Below are 19,229 nucleotides of genomic sequence, written 5' to 3' on the forward strand. Positions count from 1 at the left end.
GCTATTTCAAACCTAGCTGAATTCCAACCTGTCTTGAGATTGCTAATAAAATGAGCTAATGAAATAGGCTCAAATGCTAAGTCCTCTTGAGATCGTTTCTCTTGTGTAAAATCAATATTAATGATCACCCCATTTCTTCCCAACCACTCAGCTGCTCCAGGCTTAATAGTTTTTGAAAGAATTAACCTTGTATTAATTGCAGAACTAGCTATAAATAAACAAATGAGCTGATTTATAATATTCTTGCATTCTAGTTAGCAGCTCATCTCTTAACATGAATGACAGATGATTTTAGAGTGATTAACTCATGCAGACCTTTTAGGAAAATGTGATTAGCAGTTCTGATAAATGGCTCTGTGCTGTTTTTGCATTTGAGCATCAAAGTAAAAAGGTTTTGCTCCTGTTGAAGTTAATAGCCAGGTGCTCTGATATTAGAAGAGTGTCACTTCTTCAAGGTTGATTTATTTTTAAAGGTGGGGTCTATTTAGTAGTCACTTTTTAGTTGTCACTACAAGCTCCCTTGTCATCAGCATTCTGCAGAAGGGCCTCAGGTGTGTGTGCCCCGAGTCTGGGGTTCTTCACATGACTTCATCTCCCCCACACCTCGGAACACCGGGCCCTAACTCAAGCGGCTCTGTTGCGACCTGGCAGAGACTGTGGGAAATGACATTCGCTTCGTGTGCACCTTGGGGTTCTGGCCCGGGTGAAAACATGCAACACTCAGGAGCAGGTCTAGCTGGGGAAAGGGAGGAGACAAATGCCTGCTGCACTGTGTGCTCCCCACAGCACACACCTGGACAAATGCTGACTATTCACCAACACTGAAAAATCAGTGTTCTTTTGGTGCCAGCGAGTCATACTGCAATCTTTGTACAGAAATAAGCTGTTTACCATTACAGGTTGGGTTTGCATTGCTAGATCTTTATGTTCTACATCCCTTACCAGCCAAGGCAAATCTATTTCTCTTTCTTGATGAATAATTAAAAAGGTGAGGAATTCTCTCTCTGCATTTTTTTCAGTTTTCTGAGTATTTTGTCTAGAATGGTGGTTGTTCTCATTTTTTACTACTAAACATACTTAATATATATGTCATGTAATTTTGGACTCTGTTCTTGCTAAGTTAATGCCAAGTCCCCATTGACCTCAGTGCAGACAGAAATAGAATTCATTATTAATGTTTATCTGGGAAGAAGGATTATTAAACAGATATGTACCTGTACCCTTGTCATGAAATCCTGACTCACAATCTTATAAATAACTTTTTTAAATAGGATATGACAAAAAAGCAAATGGCTTTGGAAAAAATCAATCTTCAGAAATGTCTACTATATTTTGAGAGTATTCATGGACAACCTGTAAGTATGCCATGGAAAGATAGGTAAATTAAAAATTATCTAACTTCTCTCACCAATATTTTTGGTATATTAAATTTATTTAGATGAATTTTACACAATTAACATGATTTTAGTTATTTCAAATTAATTTTCAGGCATAAATGTTGTTTCCTGATTCTGATGAATTTTGTTTATATGTTAGAAATCAAAGTAAAATAAAAAGTGGCTCTGTATCTCTCCATGACTGGAAAATGCAAGATTTGAGGATTAAATTGGAAGATTATATATTCACAGGAGATTTGGCTCTGCTATCATGTATGATTAGAATGCTTATCAGCTGAGGATTGTTTTATATGGGGCACCATCTGAGATATGAACTACAAAACTACATGACCTGTTGTATATGTTTGCCTTTACTACACAGCAGGACTTAAACGATTTCCTAAAATCTCTTCAAGGGACTTCATTGCTGAATGTAGGTGCAAACAAAAAAATGCCATAATTGGTGAGATGATGATTTGAAAATATGTCTACACAGCTGAAGAATTTATTTTTGATATCAATGTCTGTATTCTTGTGAATGTCTCTTCTGTTTCTGGCTAGTAGTTGTGGTAAAGGGACCTTGCAACTCTGATTGTCTAAAAAAATGCCAGCTGTTAAAATTATGATCTGATTCTGACCTCATTTTTGTTCATCTTCTTTGGGCTTGGAATGAGAGCTGAGGGATGGAGTGAGTATGAAAGGAGGATATGAAGAAATTATATTTCCTGAGAAGGAAAACAAAAAAAGAAATTATTAGTGCAATGTAGAGGTAAAAGAGACTTGATTCAGAGACAGGAAAGAGAATAACAGGGTGCCTTTGTAGAGCAGGCTTCAGAGAGGGTGTTCTGAGGGCTGAAGCTGCTCTGTAACAGCAGCCTTGAAAGACAGTGCAGTGTGCTGGGGCTGACACGTGCCCTGCTGATGTCTGGTACGGCTCAGCACCATCTTCATCCAGAATTACCTGGCAAAGTCAGACAGAGAGACCACTGACCAGGTTCAAAGCAAAAAAAAAAAAATTACCTCTTCTGGCTTGTTTAGCATTCCCTGGAGCTCTCATGTGTTGTAGTTAAATGGAACATGATGCCTGGGGAAGAGAAGTGGAATAGCAAGCCCTGACATTCCACAGTGGAGGGTGGCTCTAGAAGTGCTCCCTAAGCACTCCATCAGCCAGATGTGTGCAGAGTCACCAGCCTGTGTTCGTCTACTGTGCCCCTTGCTCCTGCTGACCAGGCAGGTCTGTCTGAGCAGCTCTGGACTATTACCTGTGCCATTAGCCACTCTGTGCCTCTCCAGACCTGCCATGTGTTCACTCATCCGAGCGGGTGTACCTGGGCCTCTCTGCAATGCCAAAAATCCGTGAAATTGCACCCAGGGAGTGCTCATAGGTGTGGGAGCTGATGGGCAGAGGCTGATGGTGGACTAGAGAGCAAATGACCCTGTTTGGACACTTTACCACTGAGAAAAATGTTATTTTGGGGGTGTAGGGGTGTGGTGGCTTGGTGTGGTTGGTTGGCTGGTGGGGGTGGGGTGGGGGGAGGTGGTTTGTCTTGTTTTTGGGTTTTTCCTCCCTTGTGGAATTTGCTTGCTGGTATTTTTTTTTTTCCTTAATGCAATAAGTCAATCAAGTGCACAGCTAGTTTCCCTAAGGTGCATTTTTGTATTTGTGAACATTTGTGGCTGGATCAGGCACTTAGCACCTGATTTAAAATCACATTCTCTTCCTAATCAATGCTCCAAGAGCTCATGAAAGACCAAGAACAAAGTAAATTAACAGATGGTAAATCCCCATTGTGGAAGGCAGCTCTGGTGAGGAATGCAGGCAGCAATCCTGCACAGAGGCAGCTCCATGTGCAGGCTGCAGAGCCCTGTTCTTGGTGCTCTCCATCCCACTGGGCTGATGAGTGCCTTGTCCCAGGCAGGCTGTGCCATTTCTGCTGCTGTCACCACAGCTAGGGAGGTGAGCTGGCAATGCAAGGCGCAGCAGCAGCACACCTGAACTCCTACTGCTCTAGCAGCAGCCTCAAAGAGAGAATAATTTACCCTCTGCCTGGGCAGTGTGGCTCAAGAAAGTGAGAAACCATACTGGGTATGGTCCATTAGAAAATAGATTGTAATTTTCCTTTTTAGAAATTACATCAATTAAATTACCCTTCCCATGGAATATCTATTGAAGCAAAATACACATCTGCTCATACCCTTCTAATACCTTTCTCAGCTTTACAGGAGAAAATGAGAATATTTTAAATTTACTTTTTATTTTTTAATTTTTGAGAGCTATGTTTTGTTATGATTTCTCGTTAGGTAACTAAGCAAGAAAAGAGTCTCATGAAACCTCTTTACGACAGATACAGAATCATCAAGAAACTTCTGGCTGCTCCATCTTTGATCACAACAATTGTAAGTTGGAAAGAATTCATCCAATGTCAAGGGATCATACAAAATGCTGTGTTTGATTTGTACCTGTATGTCCACTTAGCAACAATAGAACTACTGACACCAAAAAGCATGCTCGTTGGTTAATACAGGGTGTGGATACTTCAAAATGCTCTGTAAAATTCAACTTCTGTACATGCCAGAGGTTCCAATGTACAGCAGCAGTTCTGAGGCAAGAACTTCAGTGGGCTGGGTAAGACATCAAAGGCTGGCATTAGTATCCCATCGTGGCAAACATCTGAAACACAGAAGGAAACCTCTCTCTTTCCATGAAGGACTTTGCTGTCACTATGTCTAACTTTTATATCTTATCAACAATGTATCAATCATGTAGCACATACATACAATTTGTAGTACTTTAATATTGGTGCAGTGGAACAGTACTGGTCTCATAGTGAGTGAAGGCAGTGGAAGTTAATCAGCATGTCTACCAAAAATACTAATCTAATACTGGTTGGGGCTAGGTCAATTTTAAAAATTATTATTGTCTTGTTAGATGACAGTGTAACTTTACATTTCTTTGAAAAATCACAGTGCAAGGCTTGGCATACTTGCACACAAGTATTTCATTGAAAAATTTCACTGAAATGCCCCCTAAGTGTTACTTGTTTGGAGCTTTGGCCTATGGAGTTTTTATGTTTAAGCCCTAGTTTCAGTAGCTCAGGTTTTTTTTCAGAGGATGGAGAAATGTGAACAAGACACCAATATCACCCTACTTTAGTAGTCAACATTAGTAGCAATGAAACTGTGGAATCTCTCCCTCCAACTCTTTCTACCATCAAAACATCTGGATATAATATACACACAGGAGATGTGTAAATAAGAGGAGTAGAAGTTCCAGCCAGACTGCATTGCTTACATAAATATGGAATGTTAGTTAAGTGTTTGCTACATGTAAAGGCTTTTGGGCAGGCAGAAATAAATTGCTAGCTGGAGATACTTGGGAGCAGGGCCAGCTTCTGTCCTTTTCACTCCTGGTAGGCAATGCATGGTAACCCAGTGACCCCAGGAGTGCTTTCATGAACAACCTCAGGTAGACCTGGTAAAGCTTTTGATATGTGTGTTCTGTTTCAATGAATACATCCAGGAAGTCAGATCCTAATTCTTTATGTTGTCAGCCTATTACTGGAAGTATTGTAATGTAAACAATTAATTGGATAATGTTTTTCATTTCCCAAGCAGGAGGAAGAAGACTCAGATGAAGACCATTCTCAAAGCAGCCATGAGCTATCATCTGGCCCAATGTCTTGCTTCCCTGTTGAAGAGCACCTGTGTTACTCACAGGAGGAGAGTGAGCCTGCACATATTTCACCTCTGGATGAAAAGAAAGTTTACAGGCAAACAGCCTTGTCAATGTCCAATTTACACGAAGCAACAATGTAAGTTCTCTCTTTCACCCCCAAATGTTTTAAAACATTTATTGTAGACTTTGTAAGTGAAATACGAGCCTTTAAGAGAAATATGGGGCATACCTGTTGCAGAGGAGATTCATTGTTTGGGCAGCACACTGGTGGTTTGAGCTGTCTATTCAAACAACTTTTTGTCTCCAGGAAGAGAAAGGTAACTTGTGCCTTCCAGGAACAGATATGGTCTCACACCTTAGGGGATGGTATCTTTTGTGTTTTGATTGGAAGGTCTTAGAGATTAACTAGACACTAGCACTACAGAGATCAAATAAAAAAAGATTTCTATGTAAATCCACTGTGTGCACAATAGTCTGCTCATAAATGCTGGGAAGATATTTCTGTGCATTTTTTCATTAAAAAAAGATTACCAGGAGCAAATGTCATAACAGAATTCTCTCTCTGCTTATACCCTTATTCTCTGAACACGAGCTAAAACACGGCCTCCAAAAATTATGCTTCTGGCTTCCACTAGCATTTCAAGTGCATCACAGTAATGACTGGGAACAGCTGCAAATAGGAGCAGGGCTTGCATGTTGACTGTAACTCAGTTACAGCATTTCCTCCTGTGAGATACAGAGCCCTGTCAACTCCATTAATTCCACAGGGAATTTAGGCCAGTAGTGAGGCTCAGTCCTGAATGTTTCTCTTCTCCTCTTCCACTGACCAGAGTCTCTGCCTTCCCTTTATTAGCTGGAACGCCAGTGAAAGGGAAGGAGTACAGCTGTGTATGGAGTGAGATGGAATGTCTTGGGGCTCTGGTCAGTGCCTGCCAAGGGCCCAGAGCAGCAGCTCAAATCCAGGGCTTTACACCCCTCCCAAGCACAAGGGTGTTTCATGTTCCTGTCCCTGTTCCACAGGCCAGTTCTGCTTGAACACCTCAGAGAAACAAGAGCTGACAAGAAGAGACTTCGCAAGGCTCTTCGAGAGTTTGAGGAGCAGTTCTACAGACAGACAGGAAGGTAACTCAGCAGGGCCCTCTCCTTGTCCCTTTGGGTGCTGGGCAGGGCTGTTTGCCTCTGTGAGGGTGGGCACTCTGGGGTGAGCAGGCCAAAGGGGCTCCACCTAAGGGCAGGAAATACCCTGGAGATGTCTGGTCTCTGGAGATGTCCATCTATCTCTCTGCTTAGCTTCTTCAAGATGTGGTCATCTGTGAGAAAAGCCAGGATTTGGGGATCTTCCAGGACATGCCTGCAATGGGTTTATACCCACTTCAGCACAGGATATTCCCTGAGCTGAAGGGAGGCTGCTAAAAGTCCCTTTCTGAGGATGTCAGTCTGCAGGGAATAGACTTGGAAGTTGGACCATTTTTAAACAGCCAGATTTTAAAACCAGAAGCCACTGTTTTTTGGGTTTTTTTTTTTTCACCCAGAGTTAAATACTGGACATTTTTCACTCTGTTTTTCCTCCTCTTCATTTAGCAAACATTTTTGTTGAAAACCATGCTGTATATGGGCACTGGTAAAAGGGGTAACTGGTAACCATTTTCAGAGCATTATTATAACTTCTCTGCATATTTGAGAATCAAGTAATTATGCTTCCACAGCTGTCAAGAAAGTTGTCTAGTATATGAAAATTCAGTATTTTAAATATGACTTTATTTCTGTATATTAGAGCTTTTTGGTCCTGTCAAATTATCTCAGTCATTTACAGTCAGTAAAAAACCCCAATCCTCATCAGTTGTTGAAGAATTAATTTATAGGACTGCTTCTCTTCTTACTCATAAAAGTGATGGTGCTTTTATTTGCTTTTCATAGGAGTCCTCAGAAAGAAGATCGGGTGCCAATGGCTGAGGAATACTCTGAATACAAGCACACAAAAGCCAAAATCAGGCTCCTGGAGGTTCTCATCAGTAAGCATGATATTTCCAAAACAATTTGAAGTGAATGCAATGCTGTGATATTGTTCTCTAAGGAAAAAAAAAATCCAAGCAAACAAACAAGTAATGAAAAAGAGAAAGTAATTTTACAGGTCTTGGTCTGCTGCACGATTATTTGACACACTGAGATTTTTGATGCACTTTACCAATTACAATAGCTGTGATGCGAGAGGACAGCAATATGCAAGACTATTAAGCACGGGTGAGTGGAATATAGTATATATTTTTCCTTTTGAAAAAGCCTTGAAGTGCACTGTGAGAATGTTAAGAAATTAAAAGGACGCTGAAGTAATGTAGATTCTCAGTTTGACCTGCTCTAAAAGTGTGAGGAAATGTTCTGCAGGTTTTTAGTACATCTTAGTACATGCTGAAGTGCCACACGTTTGTTTCCAGAATTAACGTGTTATAACTAATTAGTAATGTTGGCTATTGGGGTGCTGATTCACTAGATAAAAATAAATGAATTCGAGTGAGTGAAGGAAACACTCAGAACATACTCTAGCTGTCAAGACAGAGCTGCCTTTCAATTCCAGTGGCTTCAAAGAAAGGTGCATAGGGAGAAGCAGTGCCAGGGCTGGGAGCAGAGCAGAGTGAGGCTGCTCATGCAGGAAAAGGCCAGAATGAGACTGCCAAATGGAACTAGTGGTGTTGCAGGAATAGGAGAAAGTGCTTGGCAAAATGAAACAGCTGCAGGTTGCTGAGAGAAGGTGGAACAAATGTAGTGGCTGCTGTCCTTTTCACTAGTTCACAGGACCTGGCTCACAGAATTTAGAAGTCAGTAAATAGATCAACTACATGCTAATTTTGATTTCTCTATTAACCTTTGCACTTTGGTTTGCCTGACGCTATAACATTCGCTTCTCTAACTACCAAAGCTCGTTTAAACGCATGCACTTTGTAAAATGTTGAAGTACTTCTTGTGTTATAAATTGCCACATATAGATATATAAAAACAGGATTAGATTACTGCATTATGCTAAGATATTTTGGATAGATAAAGTACATGGTCTATAAGTGAGTGTCACAGTTATCTGATGAGGACTGCTAGACTTCTTGTTTACTGAAAATAAGGTTATAAAAAGTTATTTTTTCATTGGAGTTACACATCTTTCTTAACTTTCAGAGCACCACTTTGTAATATTAAGGAGAATTGTCACTATTTATGGTAGGCCATTGGTGTGAAAAGTGGACTAGAAATAGAAAGACTATCAGCAGGTTTTGTGCTAGAAATGAAAAGCAGGGATTCTGGGAAATACCTACCCCAGACAGAAAGAAGGGAAGAATTGCTTAAAGAAAAAAAAAAAAAAGGGACTGGAACCAGTTGAATCATGTTAAGTGTTTTGTTTTACCTGTCATTTTGTATTGACCACATAGTATAAGCAACCTGTTTTTTATCTTGGTAAGAAGATTTTGATTTTATAAAGCCTATTATGTACCAACCATGTTTGTATTTATCTAGTATGTAATGGCATGATTTGGAAGATGTACACATCTTCAAGTAGTATGGAGGAAAAAATATGAACACTAAAAAAAGGAATTTTTTATTTTGCAGACGTTTGTTGTTTCAGTGTACTGATTTAATAATTTATAACTTAACTTTTATGAATCAGAAATGGTCTTCATAAATCTGTTTTAATTAAAGTCATCTAGAGCAACAGGAACAGATACAGAGCTATTTGAAGTTTACAAACTACATCTTTGATAAGGGAAAATGATTTAATGACATGTATACAATTGATATTAAAATGTAATCTATATATTCTATATGATTGTATAATATTTTATACAACAGTACAAATAAAATATTTTTCTATTATATTTATTATGTCGAGACACAGTTTCTGTTTTCAGTTAGCTAATATAAATAACATAAATAACACTGTCAAACAACACGTTGGAAGTGCTGACATTTCTAGGCTCTGAAATTCAAATCATGCTGCAATTACAACCTTTCATGCTGTTCAGTTATCCCAGTACTTGTTCAGTAGTTAAAATGAATGCATATTTAAACACCATTTATAAGCCGTTATTTTTATTTTGCTAAAGCAGTTTATATAGGATTTTGTTATGTTTGGCAAGAAACAGAAAACAATTTTTGCAGCATCTAGGTATAAATGGTTGCCAGAAAGAAATCCAGGACTTCTAATCATTTAAAGCATCGAGGGAACAGAAGGGAAGAGGGAGAGAAGAGATCCTAAGAAGGCTATTGGAGGTTTTGAAGACTGGTAGTTGCTTTTGGTGACAGCGGCATGTGCATGCTTCCGACAGAACTGTCTGACTATGGACATGGGCAACAGAGGTTTGAAGGCTCCTAAGGGACGAGGGCAGTTTTAACGTCCAACACTGATATTGCAGGTCTTGCAGCTGGGATCTTTCTTTGCATTTGCAGTAGACAAGCTCATTAGTTGGTGACCAGTAATTTCAGCAACTGTGCCAAGGGAGAGATCCACAGGATCAGTGTAAATTACTTCCAAAATAACATCCTGGGCATGATGGTAAACCATGACCCCGTCTTCTTCATCGCAGGTCAGAAATTTGTTATCTTTTATGTTTAGCTGGGGAAGGCGCTGCTTACAGAACTCATCTCCAGGCGATCCCACGGGGGCGATCACCAGGATGACGTAGTGGTAGGCTGTGTACATGCAGTAGAAGTCTCCAAAGTACAAGTTAGTATTGGGGTTGAAGAGTTTTTCAGCTGCAATCTCATACCTGTATCTTCCATAGGGTGAATCTTGGGGTGGCTTCCCAGTGTTAAACTCAGTGTTGCAGCTAAAGAAGATGCCTTCCAGCTTCCCACTGATTGGAGAGCCATGGCTGCCACTGTTATCCTTAACAGAGGGCTGCATAGCATTCCCATGGTGCTCTCTACAAATGAAGCACTGGTATTGTTTATTTTGTAACACATGGCAAAGAAAAAGTGGAAAGTTAAGACATGATGCTGTTTAGAAACAGGACTGAAGGGACACAAAGTAAAACCATTAAACTGAAAGACAGGGTTAGTGTCAGTGTCCTAGCACCAAGAAAATCAAGTGCCATCAGACTTGGGAAGAGCTAGAAAAATTCCTGTTCAAGGGGAAAATCTGCTTTTCCAGCCTGCCTTCTCTGTCAGCTGTCTGGGTATCACATTCAGGCAAAAAAAAGCACAAACATAAAAGCCCCCAGATTACAAATATCTTTAATTAGCCGATTTGTTCAGACTTACACTACATCTCTAACAATAAACACGTGTTGACTATTACAAGTCAGTCTCCATATGCTGACTATACTGTTTGTTAATATGTATTTTTAGCATAGGCAGTATATAGTTCATGTAGAACACTGCCAGTGAAAGTTATTTCTGAAGGATGCTTTTTAGAGAGGTTATAGGAAAGAATGTACTGTCTGCCAGTATTTTTTGTCCCCAGATGATCATTTCAAGTCTAATTGGTCTACTGCTGACTTCAATCAGTGCAGAGCTGGGCACAGAGAATTAGGCAATTTGGTTACTTTCCATTTTGGTTGGTATCCAGCTTCTGCAGTCACTAGTCCTAAAGGGGAAAAAAGACTAACTTTTTTTTTTTTTTTTAACTTAGCTCAATTTCATTCCAGTGAAAAGAAATGTACAACAAACAAGTGAATTTTTAAAACTCCAAATCCCAAATTGCATTCAGCAGCATTAGGCTGCTAAATGTAGGAGAATACTCCAAGACATCCCCTCTAACCCTCCTTAGCACCTGAGATTTTTACGTACAGCAGGGCATCCCCCAGTTTTTGTCCCACACAACTCTGGACATGCTCCAGTGGCAGCTTTGGCTCCCTCTGCACCTGCAACCACATAAAACCTGAAAGGGAACCAGCCCCTTTTGTAAGTCCTGCAAAACACCATATTTGCTAGGCATCCTTAGAACAATGTCTTTATACTCACTGACATGACAGATTAAAAATGTATGAGGCTATAGAGCTGGAGATTCTGATTCTTATGCTTCTTATATTCCCCGCTTTGCTTTTACTTTTTTTTTCTTTTTCCCTTCTTTCCCTTCTTTTAGGAAAGGGGAAACTAGCCAAGAAAGACTGTTCTCTCTCTGCTTCTAACTTTCATAAGGTCCATGTAAAGTGGTGCTGAGTGGGAGAAGGTTTTGCTTGCTTAAAGTGGGAGGTAGCAGTCAAAGCAAACAAACTCAGTGTGTACATTACAAACAGCTCTGAATCAACTCAGTAATATCTCCAGCTGTGATTATTTTTTTCATTATTTGTAATCTTCTCAGCAGTACAGCTTTATTTTACTGTAAGATACATTTCAGAATTTTTCTGAGCCATTCAAATACTACCTACTTATTGTCTCAAGACCAATTTCATAAGACATTGATTGGAGGGGGGGTATAATTAGTATTTTAAAACTGAAGAGGTTACTAGGGAGAAAAAAAGAGAGAAAAAAAAGGTTGAATAAGCTTAAATAACCACCTGAAACCTCTGCAACCTGAAAAGCCAGGCTTCATTCTGAGAAAGTAGGTTCCATTTCTGTGGCAAGATACTGACATCCAGTGGCCAATTAGGCTAATTATAAGTTGCCCTTTCGGGGGATCAGAGCTGCTTTTGGTGCTCCCAGCCAAGGTAAGCTGCAGTGCCACAAACACCCCTTCTGAGCTCACCTCAACCCCTGCATTAGGGGCTGCTGCTTTAGCACAGGAGCAGCTGCCTCTATGCCAATGCTACCAGAGCTTTTCCAGGCTGTGTGATGACACCAGGGACCATGGCAGCCATGGGATGACAAGGAATTTTCCCTAATAGGAAGGATGTGGTTAGGGCTTTTAACATAACATACAGGCAGGTGTACTGGGGAAGGATTAGCCCTTGTGACTGTATTGGTCTATTTCTGATCAAAAGAGGTGACCATCAGCCAGTTCTGGCAGTGTAGCTTCCCACTGGCCTGGTGGAACAGCTTTTTGTCTCCAGCTAACTAACAGAGGGAAAACAAATCCATCTCTATTGGTGTCAAACCAAGAAAGAACTTAGCAGGAAGAAGAGGAACAGATAGAGTGCAATCAATTACAGTCACATTTGGCAGAACAAGGCCAAACCCACAGCTATAAATGCACCTCAGTGGCAATTTTCAACATTAATGAACACAAAGGCAGATGCACTACTATTACACAGCTGAAAATTAAGCAATGTGAGGATCAGAACAGAACAGGCATTTCCCTTCTGTGGCATCCAGCCCAGGATGGGAGCAGTGGTTATGAGGGCCTCGAAGAACAACAACTGCAATTTATTCTCTACCTCTACTGAGTTTTGTAGCTGTGTCCCTATGTGCAATAAAATAATCCTTCCAAAACACAGAAGCGGAAGAGCAAGCCCATGCTCTGCAATATCCAATACACTCTTGGAATAAATTAGATACCCAAGACTACAAAGTGGGAATGTTTCCAAATATAGTGGAGTCTGTTCTTTAAGCTGGATTGCCTTGAGTTTTTTTTAAAAACTTTCCATTTCAGGCAGGTACTAGTGGGACACTCACATAAAACAAATTATGTGGCCCAGCAGGAGCCCTATCTCCTGATGAATATTAAAGCAGCACAGTCAGTGGTGCAGCCTTCCAACACACTGCTTACCTCTCATCCATGTTCCTCTAACAGGAGAAGGTTACCCTGTGTGGCTGTTCCTGCTCATGCAGCACGAGCTTTGACTCCTTCTATCAAATAGTCTGCTTTTCTCTTACCCTGATGCTTCCCACCGTGTGTGGAGGGCACACTGGGTCTCCAGCAGAACAGGGAACCTACCTCCAGCTCTCCTGTTTTTTCATTCCAGCTGAAGCACGGGGCTTTAACACTGCCTAAACATAATGCCCTCTCCCTCCCCACATGGTCTATAAATTAACATTCAGATTGCAGAGTCTGTATAACTGCATTTGAGCACGGAAATAGGATGGTTGTACAAGGGAGAGCAAATATTTGAGATTGAACTCTTACATGCAGGCAAAGGCCCGTGCACACTTTTGTACACTCCTACTGTCAGTCATCTCACTCTTAATTTCTCAGTACAATGGAAATATTTGGCTACTAAATTCTCCATTATGATTACAGATGCTTTAATCAGGCTGGAGTTCCTATGAGTACCTCAGTTTCTGCTTCAAAACACAGACTTTTATTGCCTAATGGAGGTGCTGAGTTAAGCAAGGTGAAAGAAACCGGTTGTGTTTTATTCTCTGCCTTCCTCTGAATGGGCTATAAAGCATACAGACATTCTGCTACAGCTTCAGCACAGCTGTCTCTATTTACTTATTTTCATTACTCCTTTAATTTGCCAAAGGACTTTTGAATATGTTTAGTTTCTTACCTGATATAATCAAAGTATTCTTTGTGCTGATTCCGATAAAAAACAGACAGTTTAAGCATACGGCCTGCAATCACTTCAGCTTTTTCCAATAGCTGTGTTAGGTGAACTTTTGAATAATCTGGAAAGGAAAGACAAACTGCTAGTACAGAGGGCAGGAAAAACCACAACACTTCCCAAAAGCCCATGCAGACTGAAATCTAGGAACAGAGCCTTGGTAATACACATCACATCCTGCCCCAGTTTTCAACAGTGGCAACAAGCAAATCAAATGGAAGGAGCCGGTGTTTGTGATTCTCCCCACTCCTTCCTCATGAAGACTCTGCAAGCCTACAGCAACTTTCAGCTCAGGATTTCCTATGTTAGAGCTGGTTTCCCTGTATTTGGGACTGCAGTGCAGCTCAGGACTGCAGAGGAGCTCAGGACTGCCCTCTCTGGCTCACTGCTTGCTACAATATACCTGGTTGTGAGCCAATAACCAGTGACAGTACTAACAAAGCTTGCTTAGGACCCAGCTTAAACGGCTTCCCAACCAACATGGATTCGTACTGAGCTTGACTCAGTCCTCAGCTTTCCCACAGGCATGCACAGTGACAGCAGGTCGTGAACATCCAAAGGAAAACTTACAAATCAGGCCTAAGTGATGCTCAAGATGGGATGTTGATGGTGCTGAGGCTTTGCAGCATGCAGAGAAGGCACAGCAGCAGAATGTCTCAAGCTGCTAGAGAGCTGCCATTCTACCTGTCCCCACAGGTGCTGGTAGCCAGCGACAGGCACACAAGTGGCCCTTTTCTATCCTGGGACAAGCAGTGGTGCCAGGCACAGCACTCAGGGACAGCTAAGCTATTGCACAAGAAAAGGACAGTCCAGCTGCCTCTGCTTAACGTGCCAAACCTTGGCACATACAAAGCCTAAAGCATGAATTCCAGGTTCCAGGAGTGACTATTTCAGGCCACCAGCACAGCTGGCACTGGCAGGCGACCAGCCCAGTGTGGCAGCAAGGCTAGCACTAATTGACTCCAGCCTGTGGAGCAGGCTGCCTCAGCAGCGTTACCTGCGGTGCAAAACTCGATGATCTCGCTCCACTCGGACACGACGTAATCGCCATCGACCTGCTTGGAGGCCGTCTGCACCGCTACCGTGTACTCCGTCCTGGGGCTCAGGAACCAGTGCCCGCGCACCGTCATGGGCAGAGGAACAGCCTTGGCCACCAGCTTGGTGGGCACATCCTGGCACAAACAAAAGCACCAAAGGACACACAAGTCAGCAATGAACCCAAACCGATCTGCCATCCTTTTCTTCGCTGCTTTTGCAGCGTAGCCCTCAACCCTGGCTCTTCTCTGCAAACTGGAGCTACTTCCCACAGTTTTTTGGTGCAGTAAGGTGAGCAGTGGCAGAGGACCATGGTGTAAGGCCTGTTCTAAGAGACATGGGGATAACCTGCGTGTATGAAATAATTATTTATTCCAAGTGACTGTAGAGTAATACTATAATATATAGTATATACACAATTCACTCTAGGGTCATTTATGCTTACATATGCAGAGAAAGAAAGACATGCTATTGAGAACAAAGCTGTCTTAAGAGATTCTTGTGCTCTCACTGTTTTCTTTTGACCAAAGTAATCAAACAAAATTCCTCATGCTGTCAATTAGTCCAGCTACACTGCTGCTGCTACCTTTCAAACTAAATTTCAACAGAGAAAATTAAACACATTGCAGAGTAACTACGGCTGGTTCACATCTTTCAAAATACCCTTCTGCACAGCAATGGCCAGAAGAAGCAAACAGTTTGAGCCTATCACTGAACCTCTTGCTTTCCCCTCCACTTCAGAGGGGAGCCCCTTCAGATCCTCTGTTTTGCTCTTCCAGTATATCACAGCCCCAGGGTGCAACCAAGAAAAGCAGCTGCTTGTTGTAGTTGAAATACTTGGTTTCTACAGTACCAAAGACTTTGGTACAGACCACCAAAGGACAGAAAAAATGGAAGAAAGGGACATTTTACACAAGAACTGTGGGGGAAAGGACTCACAATGGAGTTTAGTGATTCTCTGTATGTACCTGAGTAGCTGTAAATAACTCTCTCTGAATGAGAGTTATTTATTATTGAATATTCACCAGTAATGACAGAATAGTAGGACAGCTGCCATGTGAAAAGTGAGCACTTTAAATGACATCCTTAACTGTCCACCTGCAAATCCTAGTCCACAATCATCTACCCATATACAGTAGTCCTATACTAGGACTATAGGTAGATGGACTGCTGTAGTAGTCCATCTACCTATAGCATAGTAGTCTTTAAAGGAAAAAAGGAATAGAAGGGAGATATTTCCTGGTCATGACCTCTAAGCAAGATCTGAAGGATTTTTTTACCTTGTCTTCTATTATGGAAAAAGATCTTTCTCCTTTTGTTTTCCTATCAACAAAAAATTATCTTCAGTTTCTGTATTAAGAAACTGTAAAATTAGCAGCTTGGGATATTACAAGAATTGATGTAATTGAGTGATAATCCAGGGTAAAATTTTGTAGTCATGATTACTCTTTTGTCAATTCTCATCCAAACCAAATAATAGTTGGGTAAAACCTTATCTGAAAAGGAGAGAGTTGTGCACGCTACAATTCATAATATGGAGAGAAAAATAACAAAGAAAAAAAAGGCACACCAAATGACATTTAAAGCTACCACCCTGAAAGGCATCCCACTGGACTGAGTCTGCTACTGCTCATGCAGCCAGCAGGTGCCACAGTTAACATCATTGGTCTTCCTGTCACCTCTTCTTGGGTTATGGTAAAAGCAGCTTCTACCTGGGTCAGATCTCTCTGCTCACACTCCAGTGGTGGCTTTTTCCCCATTAATTTTGTCAGTTTTCATGTAAAAAATTAAAAGCCTTGTTGCCCCAGGTATCAAAGCTTTACCCTCCAGCTGTGCATCAGCTACCTCTTTTAACCATACCAAAAAAGGGAAAGACTACTAAAAAAAAAAAAAAATAGGGTAAAAAGAAAGGGTCAGACCACCACAGAGCTGAGGGGTTTCTGTCTTGCTGGAGAGGAGGGGAGGAGGGGCAGATGTGATGCTTCTCACAACTCGAATCTGCTGGTTCTTTCCTAAGCAAACACCACGTTTCTTTAAAGGCCACAACAGAGAAGAAATATTCAAATGTTCACATTGAGGTTCCTCTGGGGATTCTCCACTTCTCCCTTTCATCTCTCTTCTGCTCAGCTCTCATTCCTGGCTGAGCCACCAAAGAAGTGCAAAGCAGGTACTGTGCCAGCTCAAGGAGAGCCAGGATGCTAGAGTGGCAGATGGCTGCTCCACTACCAGCACCCACCAGACAGCTCCAAAGGTACCTAGACGGCAATAATTTCTAAGAACAGCCTGGGAGCTTTGAACAACTAAGCAGCAAGGTGTATGAGTCACTCTACTCTCCTTTTTGGGAAAAGAGGCAGCTTTCAGTCTTCAACTTTCTCCCATTCCATGTTACCCTTCCCTTTGCCAGGTCATCTCGTAGAACACATTGTGGGAACTCAGCACATCCAGATTCTAGTCCCAGTTTTGCTAAATATTTGAGTATTTTTCTTATTACATAGGAGTACTCATATTTCCATATTTTAAAAAAGAGAGGAGGTATACAAAATGAATTGAAAAGAAAACAAAATCTTATTGCAATTCTAGTCTTTGCACACCACTACCAATACAAACCTTCTCCTTCATAGAGGTGGTGACGATAGTCAAAAATAATGAAACTTTATGCACCCTAAGTATGCTGAATATACTTTATATATTTACCAAAAGAAACAGTATTGGAAGGTTGAATCATTCCCAAGTACACCAGAAAACAAAGAGCTCCCTTTTCTGAGGTAGAGCACGGATCTATCAGGTGAAGTCTATAACCCAAGTAACTTACAGACATCTGAGCAAACTGATACTTAATGTTAATTCTGTATAAGTAAGAAAATGAGCTGGTCCCTTGCGTTAACACCTGTGAGAGGGATAGGCACTTGCAGTGCTTTACCCTTCCTGTAAGCTAGGTTAGGATGAATTCTCCTTGTAGAGGCCAGGGTGCTGGATGCCTCCTAGGAGTAAATCCCAGTGCTCTTTTTCATATCTATGCAGTAGGGCTCACTGTTTTCTCTCTAAAAAAGCTCTGCTAGGAGAAAGGGCAGTGCTATCCCTCTCCTTAATGCAAAAGCTTTGTTAGGAAGTCAGGGGATGGGTGGGGACTGAGGTCAGTTCCCTGCTGTGAGGATTCAGTGCTGGGCTATCAGCTCCTGCTGCTGAGCTTCAGCTGGGAAACTCCTACTGCGACCTAAAAGGAGGAAGGATGCTTGTCTTGAGCCACACCTGGGTTACACATTTGGAATCTGAGCACATCAATTATAACCAGCGTTAGTTCTTGGAGGTAATTACTCAAAAACTAAAAATTGCTTAGTACTAAAGATGCATGAAAGCAAACACCCAAGTGCTCTGGCACAGAGCTGGAGTATTCAGTCTGTGCTTAACTATTGTCCACCCTCTCTCTACTCTCTGAATCTCTGTCATTCAAGCTTGGGAATAAAACCATCCAAAAAATCACACCAAAAAAATCTTAACCTAGTCACTAACAAAATTAGTAGCAATCAATTTTTAGTTAATTCTGACAAGACATCCAAATTATTCATCATTTTAATTGATAGATTTTAGTCTCCCATTCTTACAAAACCAATTACCTTTGTCCTTTGACTAAAGGCTACTGCACAATAAAAAGCTAGGGAATTGCTGAGGAACACAAACTAAATCTAATAGCTTTTCTTTATTATACTACCAATATCCTTTCCCCCCCTCCATTGCAAGTCTAATCTCATTGCTGTGATAAAGATTCTGAAGTGTATGTGGTGTTTGCTCTACTAGGATGGCTCTACTTTTCACAAAAATTAATGTTCCAAGCATACACCAGTTAGCACATGAATGAAAAAACATGTAGAATAATAAAATAAATGAAATTAGAAAGAATCCATCCCACTTTAGAGAGTGAGAAAAAAGCAAAAGTACTCTACTTTATTTGCTATTACAATTAAAAATGGGGCATAATACATGCCTATTATAACATTAGGTTAGTAGTGCTTCACACACTGGTTCCTAGCAACTGCAACAACCTGGCCAAACATGTAAAATTCTCGATTTCAAGAAATAGTAAGTGATTTTTCATTACTCTTACTGCATATGTCACTTCCAACCAAAACCAACAAAAACAAAAAAGGTCAAATAAGAAAATTATACACCTGCCATTAACAGAAATCTCATAAAAATACTCTCACAATAAAAAGCCTCAGAGAAATTGGTGAGAATATCTTCTGTTTATCCCACTGGCTTAGAAACCAACAGTTATTTAGGTGCTGAGAAAATTACAACCCTTACATTTGTTTGGACAGTTATTTGTGCCTTGGCAAATCTTATATCTTAGATAATGCCAACATTAGTTTTGAATTTGAAGAATGTTCTATCTCAATGTTTCTCTAGACATCTCAGTATTTCGACTGCTCTGAGGTCAAAGCAAATTTTGCTGGATTTGGTAAATAAGGCATTTGCAGATCCTGCAATGCCTTCAATATGTTCCTGCACCAGAGCCGTGAGGAAAGAGGCCAGATGAATATTCAGGTCACAGTGCTGAATGCTGCAAACTAAAATTGCTGGAAGCCTTCCTGAAGTGCATTAGAATTTGTGGCTCTTCTGTTGAAATGATATGTGTTGCTCTCAGGAGTCTGTCACTGAACAAGGACAGGCAGAGAATACACACATTTTGTAAATAATGATAAAGAACTAGTCAGGAATAAAAATGGCAGTCTTGCACTA

At 40.9% G+C, this 19,229-nt stretch overlaps 2 protein-coding genes across 9 annotated transcripts in view; one reads left to right on the forward strand and one right to left on the reverse strand.

Annotated features, from left to right (window-relative positions):
* FAM13C (family with sequence similarity 13 member C) overlaps positions 1-8,909 on the forward strand; it is a 117,287-nt gene extending 108,378 nt beyond the window's left edge. For 2 of the 5 annotated variants that reach the window (XM_038140033.1, XM_038140035.1), the window contains 5 exons: positions 1,272-1,355; positions 3,678-3,773; positions 4,989-5,188; positions 6,073-6,174; positions 6,970-8,909. In XM_038140033.1, the coding sequence (XP_037995961.1) occupies positions 1,272-1,355; positions 3,678-3,773; positions 4,989-5,188; positions 6,073-6,174; positions 6,970-7,093 (606 nt within the window). In that variant the 3' untranslated portion in view covers positions 7,094-8,909. The remainder of the gene's footprint in view (positions 1-1,271; positions 1,356-3,677; positions 3,774-4,988; positions 5,189-6,072; positions 6,175-6,969) is intronic. The other 3 variants (XM_038140034.1, XM_038140037.1, XM_038140036.1) reach the window with 3 other exon arrangements.
* Positions 8,610-19,229, reverse strand: part of PHYHIPL (phytanoyl-CoA 2-hydroxylase interacting protein like) — a 123,935-nt gene continuing 113,315 nt past the window's right edge. For 3 of the 4 annotated variants that reach the window (XM_038140041.1, XM_038140039.1, XM_038140040.1), the window contains exons 3-5: positions 14,455-14,629; positions 13,404-13,521; positions 8,705-9,956 (exon numbers count right to left, since the gene is read on the reverse strand). In XM_038140041.1, the coding sequence (XP_037995969.1) occupies positions 9,422-9,956; positions 13,404-13,521; positions 14,455-14,629 (828 nt within the window). In that variant the 3' untranslated portion in view covers positions 8,705-9,421. Of the gene's footprint in view, positions 9,957-13,403; positions 13,522-14,454; positions 14,630-19,229 lie in introns of all 4 variants that reach the window. The other variant, XM_038140038.1, reaches the window with a different exon arrangement.

Source organism: Motacilla alba, chromosome 6, assembly GCF_015832195.1.
Source record: "Motacilla alba alba isolate MOTALB_02 chromosome 6, Motacilla_alba_V1.0_pri, whole genome shotgun sequence".
In the NCBI taxonomy this organism is placed as follows: domain Eukaryota; kingdom Metazoa; phylum Chordata; class Aves; order Passeriformes; family Motacillidae; genus Motacilla; species Motacilla alba.